This window comes from Drosophila ficusphila, unplaced genomic scaffold (assembly GCF_018152265.1).
Source record: "Drosophila ficusphila isolate 14025-0441.05 unplaced genomic scaffold, ASM1815226v1 contig_414, whole genome shotgun sequence".
In the NCBI taxonomy this organism is placed as follows: Eukaryota; Metazoa; Arthropoda; class Insecta; order Diptera; family Drosophilidae; genus Drosophila; species Drosophila ficusphila.
In genome coordinates, this window is record NW_025064328.1 from 7,230,283 (window position 1) to 7,244,462 (window position 14,180).

Consider the following 14,180-nt stretch of genomic DNA (forward strand, 5'->3'; position numbering starts at 1 on the left):
GGGAGACGGCCATTGAGCGGAGGGAACCACGCCCACCACCCGTGGAAACCATGGTATGGTGGTGCTTCGTTTCGGTATCCGTATCCGCATCTGGTCGCGTTTTTGTATCTGTATCTGCGCGTGTGTGTGTGAGTGGCAAACTGGTTGTGGCCTGGTATTGGTGCCAACTCGTTTCTGTTTCCATATCTTTAGCCGTATCTGTGTCCGCCCGTGCTCGTATCTGTATCTGTATCTGCAGCTGTATCTGTATCTGGCCCTGGCTCCGGAGATGTGGCTGTGCCTGTAGCTGTGACTGTAGCTGTATCTGTGTCTGCAGCTGGCAGGCGGTAGCAGTGGCAGCCGGAGAGCCGAGCTGCCTGCCGCCAGAGTATCTGTATCTGTGGCGCGTCATTGTTGTGCTGCTACTGCCACTGCTTCCACCTCTGCCGCTATCGCTGTGTAGTCATATAGCCGTATAGCCGTATAGCCGTATTGCCGTATAGCCGCATAGCCATATAGCTGTTTAGCTATAGCTTCCATAGCTTCTGTGCCGTTACCGTTAACGCTGCCGTCGCCTGCCTAGTGGGCAGCTCAGTTACAAGACCATTATTTGACGTATTTTTTGCGCGCTCGGTTGGTCGTTTGGTTGGCTGCTCGCTCTCTCGGTTACCGAATCGGTTGTACTTCTACTTTGGCTCGTACTTGTGCTAGTATACTGATATACTACTGTACTGGTGTATGGTGTAGTATCCACTGCCTGAGGAGCCCCCTAGCTGTGGAGCAGCGGCAGTTGCGCTCCGTTCGTGGACCGGGCACGGGTATCGCATTCATGAGCTGGCTCATTGGCAGTCATTTGGATTCGCACGCCAGTCGGACCGGTGGCCACCTCTCACGTCCACAAGCCAGCGATCGCGCGCGCGTTCTTGAAAAGTGCGCTAACCGACCGATACATTAAAGCCGCATCAAATCGGAGCGAATCGGAGCAAATCGAATCGAAGCGGATCGGGAAACCCAGTGACAGTGCTCGCAAAAGGAAGAAACAGAATTTCGTGATTAGTGACTTAGTGTTGTGAACAGCAAGATTGCTTCGTTCCGGTGCAGAGTAGTATGCCAATTTGTTCACAGTGGATTCAACGAATAAAATGGCCGTTGGACCGACGGAGGGCAAACAGCCGCCCTCAGGGAGCTTCTCGCCCACGCACCACCAGATTATAGCCCCCAGCCCCATCCTGGCCGTGCCGACGCTGGCCTTCTCCGCCGCCCAGGTGGAGATCGTCTGCAAGACGCTCGAGGACTCCGGCGACATCGAGCGCCTCGCCCGCTTCCTCTGGAGCCTTCCGGTGGCCCTGCCCAACATGCACGAGATCCTCAACTGCGAGGCGGTCCTCCGTGCCCGGGCCGTGGTCGCCTACCATGTGGGCAACTTCAGGTAGGATTCCTCACTCACTCGCTTGCGGACCGGCCGGAGGGACAAAAGCTCCTTCTCAAATGACAGCCTCCGTGCCTCCTTGCCTCCTTGCTGCCTGATTAACCCCCTCCGATCGAGAGACGCTCGGTCATCCGATAGTTTTCCACAGCGACAGCTTAATGAGGGCACAATGAGCCTCTAAATTAATAAACAAAGGAATTAATTTACTAATTAAAGAACTCGCTGCCATCCCAAAGCCAAGTGGAGCAGGCTTGATTAATAAAACACCGACCGAACAATAGGTTCGAATCGGGGATTCGGCTTCCGTCGCCACTGCAGAATTCGTGGCTTCTCACATTTCAATTGAGCTGCTGAGCTTCTAAGACAACCGGAAACGATTCATTCCAATGGGAATTTCGCAATGAGCCATCGCGAAGGGGATGGCGAAAGATTAGCTTTTTTGGGGGTTCCATGCTGTAGACTTAGCCTTGTGATCTCCCAGAGCTTCATGGCTAGACAAGCCACTCACTTGCCCGTTGCGACAAAGTGGGCAAACAGGTCCCCGGCAATCGATATCGACAATTATCCGATCGTCTCAAGCAATCACAACTATAAACGGCTGCATCAGGTTTTGCATCTCATCTGTGTCACATCAAATGAAGCTGACTGCAGCTCGTAGATACGGCTGTAGCTATGTAATTCGAGTATAATCAATCAATGTCCATGCGAATACTCGCATATATGTATTTATATGGCCAGCTTATGCATATACGGATCTGGCGATGCAAGTGATTTGATTGCTTTGACTTGGTAAATAAACGACTTCCAATTAAAATCATTTGACGTACTCAACTGAGCTGTCAGCGCCAGTGACGACAATAAATGCTTATGAAATTGTTTCAAAATACATATGGCTGGCTTAGAACGCCCGTCGAGCGAGGGGTGTTTCACAAATTTCGGGTGGAGTGGGCTGCCTTTCGCAGCGGGACACTGGCAATCTCGGGGGTTGATGGGGTTGCAATCGGCACGGCAATTCGAGGCACTAACTTTGAGCACCACACTCCGGACACTCAAATTGGACTTCGATCTGGCTCTTCTTTGCAGGGAACTTTATGCAATAATAGAGAATCATAAGTTTACTAAGGCGTCCTACGGCAAGCTGCAGGCCATGTGGCTGGAGGCCCACTACATTGAGGCCGAGAAGCTCCGCGGTCGATCACTAGGTGAGTACATCACTGCAACCCACTACTAAATACAAAGAGAAAGATTAAAAAAGTGTCTTGAACTATAAGAAGTTTCGAAGAAATCAACAAAATATGAAAGATATCTTTGAAGCATTTTAGGAATTCAAAACAGTTTCTTAATCAAAAAACCTAAATCTTAACTTATAAGTAACGCAGCAAACAGTTCACTTTGTCAATATGGATCATATCAGATCCAACCCTTATAAGTCCTTAAATACCAAAACAACATGAGGCAACCAAATCTGTTCTCAGCGATTTGTAAATCCAAAAGAAGAATGTGACTTCTTAGTATTAGTAGCATAGTATTAGTCTGATTTTGAATAATCAGAATGTACATTTTAAAACAATTTATTGGTTTTAATCAAATCAAATGTAAATCATGCTTAAAGTATTAAGTTGTTTTAACAAAAGTCGTTGATCACCGAGTCGAATACGCAATATTTTAATTTATTTACTTGATTTTCTTTACTTTTTATCCTTTACTTTATTTCCCTTTATAAAATCATATAAATTCATTATTTATTAGCCTTTGTACCAGTTTCTCTGCAACTAAAAGTAAGGAGGAAATGTACTATTTCTATCTCGATTTCTTTCAAAGCTTATCATAATAGGCTTATACTATAGGTTTGGTACAAAAATTAGCTTTTTATGCTAAAGCTGTTTGGTAGTAGAAAAACAATAGTTTAAATGCTTATAATTAAATAGGTTTCAAGAATATTTACCAGTGAAACAAAAGACAAGAATTTAGTAAAGGTAGATCCAAAAAAAAACAAAGGTTTTTAGGTAATAATTTGTAACACACTTTATTTAAACTAAGTTAACAAGACCCATCGATATCTCTGATTCGCAGGCCCCGTAGACAAGTATCGGGTGCGAAAGAAGTTCCCCCTGCCGCCGACGATCTGGGACGGGGAGCAGAAGACGCACTGCTTCAAGGAGCGCACGCGGAGCCTACTGCGCGAATGGTACCTACAGGATCCCTATCCGAACCCCACCAAGAAGCGGGAGCTGGCCAAGGCCACCGGGCTGAATCCCACGCAAGTGGGCAACTGGTTCAAGAACCGCCGCCAGCGGGATCGGGCTGCTGCGGCCAAGAATCGGTAAGTAGTCAGTCGACCGCCTTGATTAACCATTAGAGTTGGATGCGGTGGATACGCTGGATAGACCAGCCCAGGCCAGGCCAGGCCAGGAGAGTTGGTAACCCGATCGGCCGATGGTCGGGTAAGCCGATATCATCCTCCGCAGAGTGGGAGCAGCCTTTGGGGGGGGCCAGCGAGGGGGGATCGATTCAGTCGGTGGGGGGATCGCACAGGAGCGTTTCCATTTCATTGATCCGTGCCGATCTGCGGCAGCGGTGGCGGCACCCAGTGAAGCGTTCTCGATTTCTGCCGTTTGTTGCGGTCGCCGCTGCTTTTTGGCCACATTAAACTGACCGCCGACGATGACGATGACGATGACGATGAGGACGGGACTTGGTCTCGGTCTTGGCCTGGCCTGGCCATAATGACGAAGTCTCTCCTTCGTCGACGAATCGAGGGATCATAATGACGATGATGACAGTGTAAACGCAGCTCATGGTTCGCCGGGAAAGGTGCAACCGCTTGCAAAATGCGACCGACCGGCCGAACGGTCGACCGGCAGAAGTTAAAACTCGACCAATTCGCGCGAAGTTGAAATGAAGAAGACCCGCTCGAAGTGAAAGAAGGCAAGTTAAGTGGAATGACACTGCAAGAAATCCGCAGTCGCAATCGCAGTCGCACTCTTTTGGATCTCAAGTCGAAATCGTAGTCCACTCAAGTGCCTGGCTGCTCCTGCAGATGCGCAAATATTTCAAGTTCTACCTGCTCACAAAAAGAGCAAGAGAGCAAAAGGAAAAGTAAAAGAAATCGAGACAACATTTGGCATTCCTCGGAAACCTGGCTGCCGAGAGTCCCCAGCCTCGTGTTTATTAAGTTAGGAGCCCCTTCTCAAATTGAATGAATCTGCACAAAGCGCCAAGCGAAGGCCCCCCAAAAAAAAAAGCGAGAAAAACGCCAATGAAAACTAAAAACCAGATGCGAGCGGGTCATTAGTTAAAATGATGGCGATTATTTCGCCTGTAAGCAGCGGCAGCCACGGATACGCGGCCATTACAACTCCATCCGCACTCGATCCGCATCCACCATGGATCCCCAGTCGGATCCCCAGTGGGTTCGGTTCCCCAGTCGGTTCCCCAGTCGGTTTTCGAGTACGAGTTTTCGATGTTTCGATGTTTCGAGGTTTCGTGGAGTCATCGTGTTATTAAAGCAGCGTCGGCAAAATCCCCCAGAGATGAGACAAAAAGGCGCACTGCAGACACAAAGCACGAGTATGCCCATATAAAAAATATGAAATTAAAAGCCGTTCATATGCGACGGCCAGACGACTTCGACAGCGCCAGGCGGCAGACAGGGGCGTCCAAAGGGGGCGGGGGGGCTGGCTAAGAAGGGGGGCCCAAGACCATTCTAAACGGCGACCAAAACCAGACACAAACAGGCGCTGACTGTTCAAGCATTGTGCGCTGAAAAATTGTTAACATTTTTGCTACTGCACTTGTGCGAAGCGAGAACGACAGACGGACAAGTCCGCCGAGAAACGAGAACGGAGGGCCAAGTCCGCGGACCGAATCCCAAGACACCCTTTAAAACCAATCTTGAACTTGACAAAGGTTTTTGCTTAAATTTAAATATGATATCCTGGAACAATATGGAAGGGTTTGGCTACACTTCCTCTTTTAATCTTTGTACAATCTAATCACAAGAAATATTTTTTGTTTCGTGTATACCTTTACATTGTGGGATCGTTCAAATTCTAACCAATGATAAATCTGTTTAATTGGAAAAACATTATTAATCTTCTAAAATGCTCGGAAATCATAAATCACATAGTTACGAAAATTGAATTAGACCTAATAGAATTTTGTTTGACTTGAATTATAACTAGTTACCATTTTTATGAAACGGAAAGTCTTGTTTTAATGACTTTTCTGTTGAGATATTTGCTCTTAAACCTATAAGAAATCGGTTGTGCAAACTGCTTTCAAAAATAGCAACACCCCCAGGAAGGGCATAGGAAAAGGCAGCTGGATGTGGGAAACGAGATCGTGGCGGCAGAAGGAGCCACGATGTCAAACGGCTGTTGTGGCCCGGCCGAGATGGTAAATCAATCAAATGCTCGGCTCCGAGCCACTCGATTAGAAAGGCTCCGCAGAGAAAGGCAGCGGCGCGTTTCCCGCTCCCGAATTGAGTAATTAAGACATCGGAGATTGATCGACTCAACTCAACTCAACTCATTTCAACTCGACTTCAGTCGTTACGGCGGAAACTTGGCGCTGCAGGCCCGTCAAGCTCTGATGCCTCCGACCAGCCACCTCCAGCCAAGTGGCCATTGCAAGTGGAGTGCAGTTGCAGTTGCAGTTGCAGTTGCAAGATATTCAAAATCAAGATTGCCGCGCATTATACTGGAATTCTGAGCAGGCACATGAACGGGGGGCTGCCGTATCTCACAGATGCCCCAGTCATCACCATTTGTCCGATTCAGCGGAACTCTTGAGGCGTGCAAAGCCCCTTGAGGAGCGGATGAGAAAGTAATTAATGAAACATGGATACAACTCAGATATTAACTCGGTTATTACGCTCTAAAGCTAAGAGATCATTTTAAATAGTGCTTAGAAAAATATTTATTTGCGAAATAGAGATATGTAGATATGCAATGTCATTTATTTTATTAGAGTTTTTCACTTCAAAAGAACTGAACTACTTGCTGATGAAGGTGTAGCAGTTTTTTTAAAATAAAGGAAAAAACCTGTAAATCAAAAATGCCAAAATAAGCATTACAAAACAGTGCTTGACAGTAGCATACCGTATAAGGTAACAGATAATGGTTATTAATTTTTCCATCTACTCATACCGGTCTGAGTCACACGAGATTTCACAAATGATTTGGAGAAAACAAAACGGCTTCGCGGAGAAGCTTCTATTGTGCAAATTCATTAAGCCGAAACCCCGGCTTGAGACTTGATTTTGATCAATTACAATTGCCACTCGACGATGCACGACAGCGATACGAAACTCTTGGCCAAACCGAGTGGAGCCCCCGAATCAAATGGATCCACTGAATCCGCCTCGCGCCGATGGTTTTATTGCGTGAATTACCCGCCGAGCGAAATGCGTGGCTCGTGGACAGCCACTCTGGATGGAGATGGAGATGAGATTCGCCCACATCCCATCCATCTTGAGCCACCCATCCATCCATCCATCCATCCATCCATTCATCTCGAGCAGAAGCGATGACCAAATTAGGGGCACAGTGGGCGTTTTTACACCGGGCGATTTGTCAGGGAACCAGAACACGAAATGGGCCACCAGAAATTTGGGCATTCGAGTGAAGTGTAATAAAGCTGAGCACCCAGCAAATATGTTGTAAATGTCAATTATCAATCAAATCAACAAACACGCACTTGCGGACAGGAGCATGTATATAGAGATATGTACAACCCCATGACCGGCAACTGAGTTTGAAGAGGGTTTTTTTTCCCATCTTCAGATCGATTCCCATCGATTCCCAGCCTCTCAGCATTCGCTCTCGAATTCTAATGAAGAAAGGAAGATGCAGAAGCAGTGTTCCCATCCTAAGCCCCACCATCCAGCAGCCCCCTGCCTTTGTCCATATCCGAGTCGGACGGAGGCCCACTAGTCCGAGAGTTCGGACAGGGCACTCGAACCCCCTTAAGTACCCATACCCATGCCCATGCCCATGCGATCCGAGGGAGCTCAGCTCGGACCACTCGACGCTGTTTGCCCAACACCAACTACCGTTTTCGGTGGCTTGTGAGAAAAATATACAACCAGCTCTCCAATGGGAGCAGAAGCTGGAGGAATACGGGGTACACAATAAATAATTTCTAAGATCATTCATTGATTTTAAATGGAACTTTTTTGTAAGTAACAATACCTACAGAAGAAGGTTTTAACATCCAAACTCTAGACTCTTCTTACACTCTCTTCAAAGAACATCTATAAAACAAGAAAGGAAGCTAGCTTTGGCCAAATCTTATATACCCTTGCAGTCATCAAATTTGTCGAACAAAATACAATATAAAATACATATAATATAGATAATATGGTATCGCTAGGACACCAGGATCACTTTCCAAGTTCAATAACAATAACAAATTGGACAAAACACATCAAATTCTCACATGCTAGATCGCTTAGATATCAAATATTGGAAATAAATATTGGATGACACATGTTCATTCATTAACTAGGAAATGTAACATATCAAAAAAATGTATTTTACTGACATTTCTTGACAGTTTGACATGCTATTTAAAATTCTCTTATTTAAAAAAATGATCAAGCAACTAAATTTAATATAATGTAAAAATTTAATACAAAACCCAACATTTAAATATGTAGTAGCGGAAGTGTTGTATTTATTCCCTTCTACCCTGTCAGTGTTTTTTTCAACTCCTCAAGTTTCGTACTTCAACTTTCCTCAGTGTAACTATATCTGAGCTCCAAGAAAGAACTGAATGGATGTGAAGCTTCAATGTCGGACACTTCAATGCCGCATAGAAAGTGTATTAAAGAAATTAATAAGAAGTCAGCTCCGAGTCATCATCATCGGCAGTCGGGTGGCTCTCCATCGAAGTTGGAGGTTGGATTGCTGGAGTGATTGGTGGACTGTTGGATTGCTGGGCAGGCAGCAACACCGGATGTGGCCTTTGTTCAACTGACAAGTGAAAAGAGGCTCGAAAAACAACAGGCGAGTGGCGGCGGAACAGAGCGATTCGCCCCAAGGGTTGGAATTATTCAAATGCGAGCAAATTTAAATCCCGTTTGTCAACAGATCTCTCAGGCCGGAGAAAAGGAATAAGTGTATAAAATAAACGTTGATTGCATTTAGGACCCCTTGGGATTCCGGACTCCGGACTGCCGATTGCTCTTTCTGCCGCTGCCAACTGCTCACGCCTGTCCAAATATTTACACAATTTACGGCGTTCAATTTGAATTGACACAATAATGGAGAAAATGCTCCAGAAGCGAGAGCGCTGCCAATTTTCCAGTTGATTTTGTCGCGCTATTGACTCTGCATTACCGGCAGGTTCATTGATTTCCCAGTTTAGCTGGTTTTTCGGCTCTTAAAGCCATGTTTAAAGCGGGCATCTTTTGTTGTTCTAGCGGATCGTGTTACCGCCTTGGAATTCTTTGCAGCCTGAATGGGTTCCGCCCAGTTCCATTCCATTCGACTCGATTCGATTCGTTTCGATTCGGATCGGATTGGATCGGATCGGAATCCCCATCTTCTGACATGAGCCGATTAAGGAACATTTCAATGCATCTCGGGTTACTCCGCACATCCACATCCACATCAACATCCATGCAGCCCTTTTGGCTGGCGATGTCCGAGCGGGTAATTACATACGTGTCACCTCGGTTAGGTTAGGTGCCACAGGGTATCCGATTTCGCTAAGCCCTTGCCCTTATCTTTGTCCGTGTCCTTTTATGAGTCCTTAAAACCTCTCGCTGCCAAGTCAATTGTGTGGAAAATGTATATCATATTCGTGCATCCAAGTTTTTGGTTTCTTGGCTCAAGCCGAGCGTGCCAGGCCCCAGAAAGTCGCTCCAGTCGTGCGTGAAAATGGCCTTGAGTCGCCCGTGCCAAAAATCTGGCTAACAGAAGCTATCAAAAACTCTTTCGTATGCGATTCTGGGCCAGAAGTTTGTTTTTGACACTGGCAAGGGCTACGGTTTCTTGTGTTCTACCAGCTAAGCTTAGATGGCTCATCAGACTGATCATATTGTATAAACAATTCGCTTGAAATTATTATAATACCTGGCTACCATTTTTTTTTATCATCTTTCTCCAGGTAGCATAAAATCAAAGTCCATGCAAAATATTTCAGGATTGTTTGCTATTTCTTCTTACTCTTAGATGACATAAGCATAAATCATATATGTATGTTATGGGTTAAATCATCGGGCAAGTCGATTTAGCCAATAATGTCCATCTGTATGAAGGTTGAATTCTGCAAACAATATTTAAATATTTGAGTTGTTAGATTGTAGTAATGGTTAAGCAATGCAAGGGTTTTTTAAAATGGTTTATGATATACCTTTGGCATGTTTATAAATTTTAAAAAAGTAGGCTAAGTATTAATATTTGATACATTTGACGAAATATGCTTAAAAAAAATGTTAGATGACTAGAGATGTTATTTTCAGATTCTAGGTAGCTACCTTGAAACAATTTCCTAAATGATCTAATTCGCGCCGTTTACACAGTTCCAATTACCCCTGTCCAGTAACCAATCAAGCCAAAAAAACAACACAAAATACCTTTCTAATCGGAAGGCCTTTTCGGGGATATCTGAATGAAAAGCTGTGAGAACCTAACTCAACGTGCTCCTATGATCCGCTTCCAAAGTTTCGTGTTCCATATCGAAGCACCGCACACGGAGAGCGGCTTAAGTTCCCATAGTTAGGTTCCAATTACCCAAATCCAATGACCGAGAACCAAATATATAAAGGCGAAAAACCTTTCTAATCGGAAGGCCCTTTTCGGGGAGTATCCCAGCAGCGGGCAGTCTCCGATCGCTGGGGCAGCCATTCATCAGGCGGCGAGTGATCCATCAAGTTGGCACATTAGGCAACTAAACGATTCAGGGCTCCCTCTCGCAGGCGAAAGACAAAAGGGCCCAGAAAGGTAGCCGCAGATACATTTCGCAGCTCCAGCTGAGCTCGAGTGGTGGTGCTGGTACTGATGGTGGTGCTGGTGGTGTCCCTGCTCCCGAGCCATGGGTTCTGGCGGTGGAGCACCACCATTAATCACACAACACGAGCCGCTCCAGGATCTTCTTCTCGGGAGGGGGCAGCCAGAAGGGGAACAAATTGCAGCAAGTTGAGCGAATCCTAACCGATAATTATGACATTGCAGGAGTCATGGCGTGTTGGCAAATGATGATGTATATGGGAGTGGGATGCCCACTCCACCCGCAGATCCCTGATCCCTGCCCGCTGCTGGTGTTAAGTCCATGGCGGCTAATCAAGTCATCTTCTGGTCGGATGGCGCGCCTTTTGTTTTGGCCACAGACGATTTATCTTAAGCATGTGTGAAAGTTGTGTCAGATTTATGGTCCGCCTCCCCTTCCCCTTCCCCTTCCCCCTCCCTTTCCCCTTTTCCCCCGCTCTCTTTGACTCCCTGCGGCTGCGGGGCAGCGACAAATGGGCCGCCCTAATGGGCGTTTAACCGCAGCCACTGCAACTGTCCAACATCGACTAATTAACGATGCCGACTCCGATGCCGATTCCGATGCCTTGATGTCTTGATTTCTTCATGTGGCAAGGCGGAAAATTGCCATGAAGCTGTGAAGTGAATGTAGGGAGAGAAAAGTCTAGGGAACCTATCGAATTTTTTTAGTAATTTTAATCTGCTACGCCTTGTATTAAAAATGATATATTTATTGACCAGCTGGCAACAGCTCTACAAAGTTTATTTGGATTGAATTGAATTTAATAGAAGAAATTATACGATATCCTAAGGTGTCGAATTTCGAAAAGATCTTATAAAGTGTGATTCCAATTAAACAAGGATATTGAAAAATAAAAAATGCAATTTAATGTACTTCTGCTTCAAAATGTGGTTCCTATTACCAAATTTCTTCCATCAGTACATTTTAAAATGTAATCAATGGCGCACTCATTTTAACGACATTATCTTTAATATATACATAGCTATACAGATATGTTCAATTGCTGGCCAATGTTAAAAAATATTTCAAACATACAAATAAAGTTGGTTTTTTTATGATACTTTACACTTTGAAATTGCAATTTTAAATAATGTTAACATGTATTTCGTATATGTAGTATTGTCAGTGGTAGTTGAGAATTTTAAATTGAAGGGCTTAAAGCGAATGACTAATTTATTGCGACACATTCGCAGTCACAATTTTTGAATTGAGAGAGAATGTTATATATTTCCGATTATTGAGTGTAAGAGTGAGCGTGTTATATTATTTAGGTATTCATTTTAAGTAAAGGGTAAGGGTCTGCAAATACAGAGTTACTTTTGCAAACATTCTTAAAAATGTGAAATTATTTTTACAATAACAAACTCTAACAAGTGCCTTCCCTTCCTCTCCCGTTTCAGCATCCAGCACAGCCAGAACAACTCGGGGATGGGCTGCCGCAGCCGGCGGGCGGACGGAGCGGCCTCGCCGACGCCCTCGGACAGCTCCGACTCGGACATCTCGCTGGGGACGCACTCGCCGGTGCCGAGCAGCCTGCAGCTGCAGCACAGCCCGGGGAGCACCTCCAACGGGGCCAACGACCGCGAGGAGAGCCTCAGCGTGGACGACGACAAGCCGCGCGACCTGAGCGGCTCCCTCCCGCTGCCCCTCTCCCTCCCCCCTGCCGCTGGCCTCGCCCACGCACACTCACACGCACACGCACACCCCGCCCCAGCTGCCGGCGGGCTACGGGGGCGGAGCGGGCGGCGGACCAGGGGGCGGGCTCGCCGGCCACGGCTGCCTGCCGCCCTTCAAGCTGGACGCGGCGACCAGCCTCTTCAGCGCCGGCTGTTACCTGCAGAGCTTCAGCAACCTGAAGGAGATGTCCCAGCAGTTCCCCATCCAGCCGATCGTCCTGCGTCCGCACCCCCAGCTCCCCCAGCCGCTGACCCTGAACGGAGCGGGCGGAGCCGGCGGGCCACCACTGCACCATCCCGCCTACGCGGCTGCCTACAGTGTGGAGTGCGTCCCGGGACACGGACCTCCGCATCCGCCGCCCAAGCTGAGGATCAACTCGCCGGAGAAGCTCAACTCCACGGCGGTGGCTGCGGTTGGAGTGGGAGGAGGTGCTGGTGGAGGAGGAGGAGGAGGGGCGGGTCACCCGGAGCCCACCACCACGGGATACCACCACAGTGGGCAGCTGCTGCTGCATCGACCTTTCTCCACGTCGCCGGAACTCAAGCACAGTGCTCCCGAGATCACATGATATCAGCGGGTCTGAGGTGTCCACCTATAAAGCCCAGCCCAGCCCACCACCAGATCACCAAGATCCCCGAGATCACCAAGATCCCCGAGATCACCCGATCACCTAATCCCCTGAAGCCCCGAAGCACTAAGGCCCAGCTATTCAGATTGTTTCAATTGTATCTCTAAGTTAGCCCGTAGTTAAGCGCATCCCAGCGGCAGAGTTCGAGCAATATTCGATCCGGAACTGTTTCCTATATCATGACCCGTATTACCTATACCGTTATCCAGCAGCAGCAGCAGCAGCAGCAGCAAATCGCAAGCGTCGCACACTCACTCTTCAAAGATAGCCATTTAAGCCGGATGGAAATTGAGACAGAGATCTGAGGAAAAGTTCAGGAGGCGGAGATCCGCCAAGCTGGACTCGAGTTCGAAACGTTTTCATTCTAATTTTGTGTGTGTGTACGTATTTGTAAATAGAGTTTAAGTATGCAAATCATAGAGCTTACGTATACATTTAGATTGCAATAAAAACCGAATGAACAGTTAAGAATTTGAATCATTACACGAAATGGCGTTGTTTTTTCTGATGCGATAATGGAATCGGATCCAACGGGTGGCTAGTTATGGAAAACTTTTTTGCCCCTGAAAACCAGCCTCGGAAAAGCTGTTGAATAATTAAACGGGCTATGAAAGTTACGGTATGATAATAGTAAAGGTATGCAGATTTGCAATGGAATTAAGAATGATACCTAACTAAACACTTTGTTTGACAAAACTACATTTTTAGATTTTTTTAGGACAAATTAAATATTATTTAGTAGTATCTTTGCTTATTCAATAGTCGAATATATGTTTTTTTAATAAGTAGCAGAAGAAAAGGATATATTTCACCACATGGCATACATTCTCTTAGTTACTTTTCTTTGTTAGCTATCATTTTCAGCTTTCCCTTGGGCAAATACGGACTCCTAAATAAACAATCAGTAAAAACTAAGAAAAAATGCTGATAGACCCAACTATTCATCTGCTGCTAATGTTGCCATTGTATTCCCCGATGTCTGTTGGTATTTTGAAATAAAATATCAATTTCTGTGTAAACATCAACAAGAGTCGGACTCAGGCGAAAGCCAAGTCAAGTCCGAAGGGAAAGAACAACATCCACGATCGGTGGCACTGGCAATCCCACACTCCTTCCAGCTAAACTGAACAGGGAACTGGGAATTGGGAACCCAGAACCCAGAACGGAGAACGGAGAACCAAGAAAAGTGAACCGAGATCCGAGATGCGAGATCCGAGATGATGGCGTCGGCGGATGGCGCCAACGATGACATGTCCGGCCTTGCCATGTCCTACTTGAGTGGTTTACTTAGCTGCCTTATGAAAATATCCAATGCTGTGGGCAAACACACGAATGCAACCGCATCCACTGCCAGGCGGCCCATAACCGAAACCACAACCTCTCACCGAAAAAGCCGGCAGATGAAAAACTGACGCGTCACTGTCACTCACACAAATGCACCACATCATCGTCATTATGGGCTCAAAAGTC

General features: G+C 46.4%; 1 protein-coding gene across 1 annotated transcript; it reads left to right on the forward strand.

Moving 5' to 3' along the window:
• Positions 1-339: 339 nt before the first annotated feature.
• Positions 340-13,200, forward strand: LOC108101599 (protein Optix). Its single transcript, XM_017206012.1, is given in 5 exon segments — positions 340-1,408; positions 2,492-2,610; positions 3,482-3,731; positions 11,806-12,061; positions 12,063-13,200. Coding segments are annotated over 5 exon segments (1,500 nt in total). The 5' UTR covers positions 340-1,121; the 3' UTR covers positions 12,651-13,200.
• The last annotated feature ends 980 nt before the right edge of the window (positions 13,201-14,180 follow it).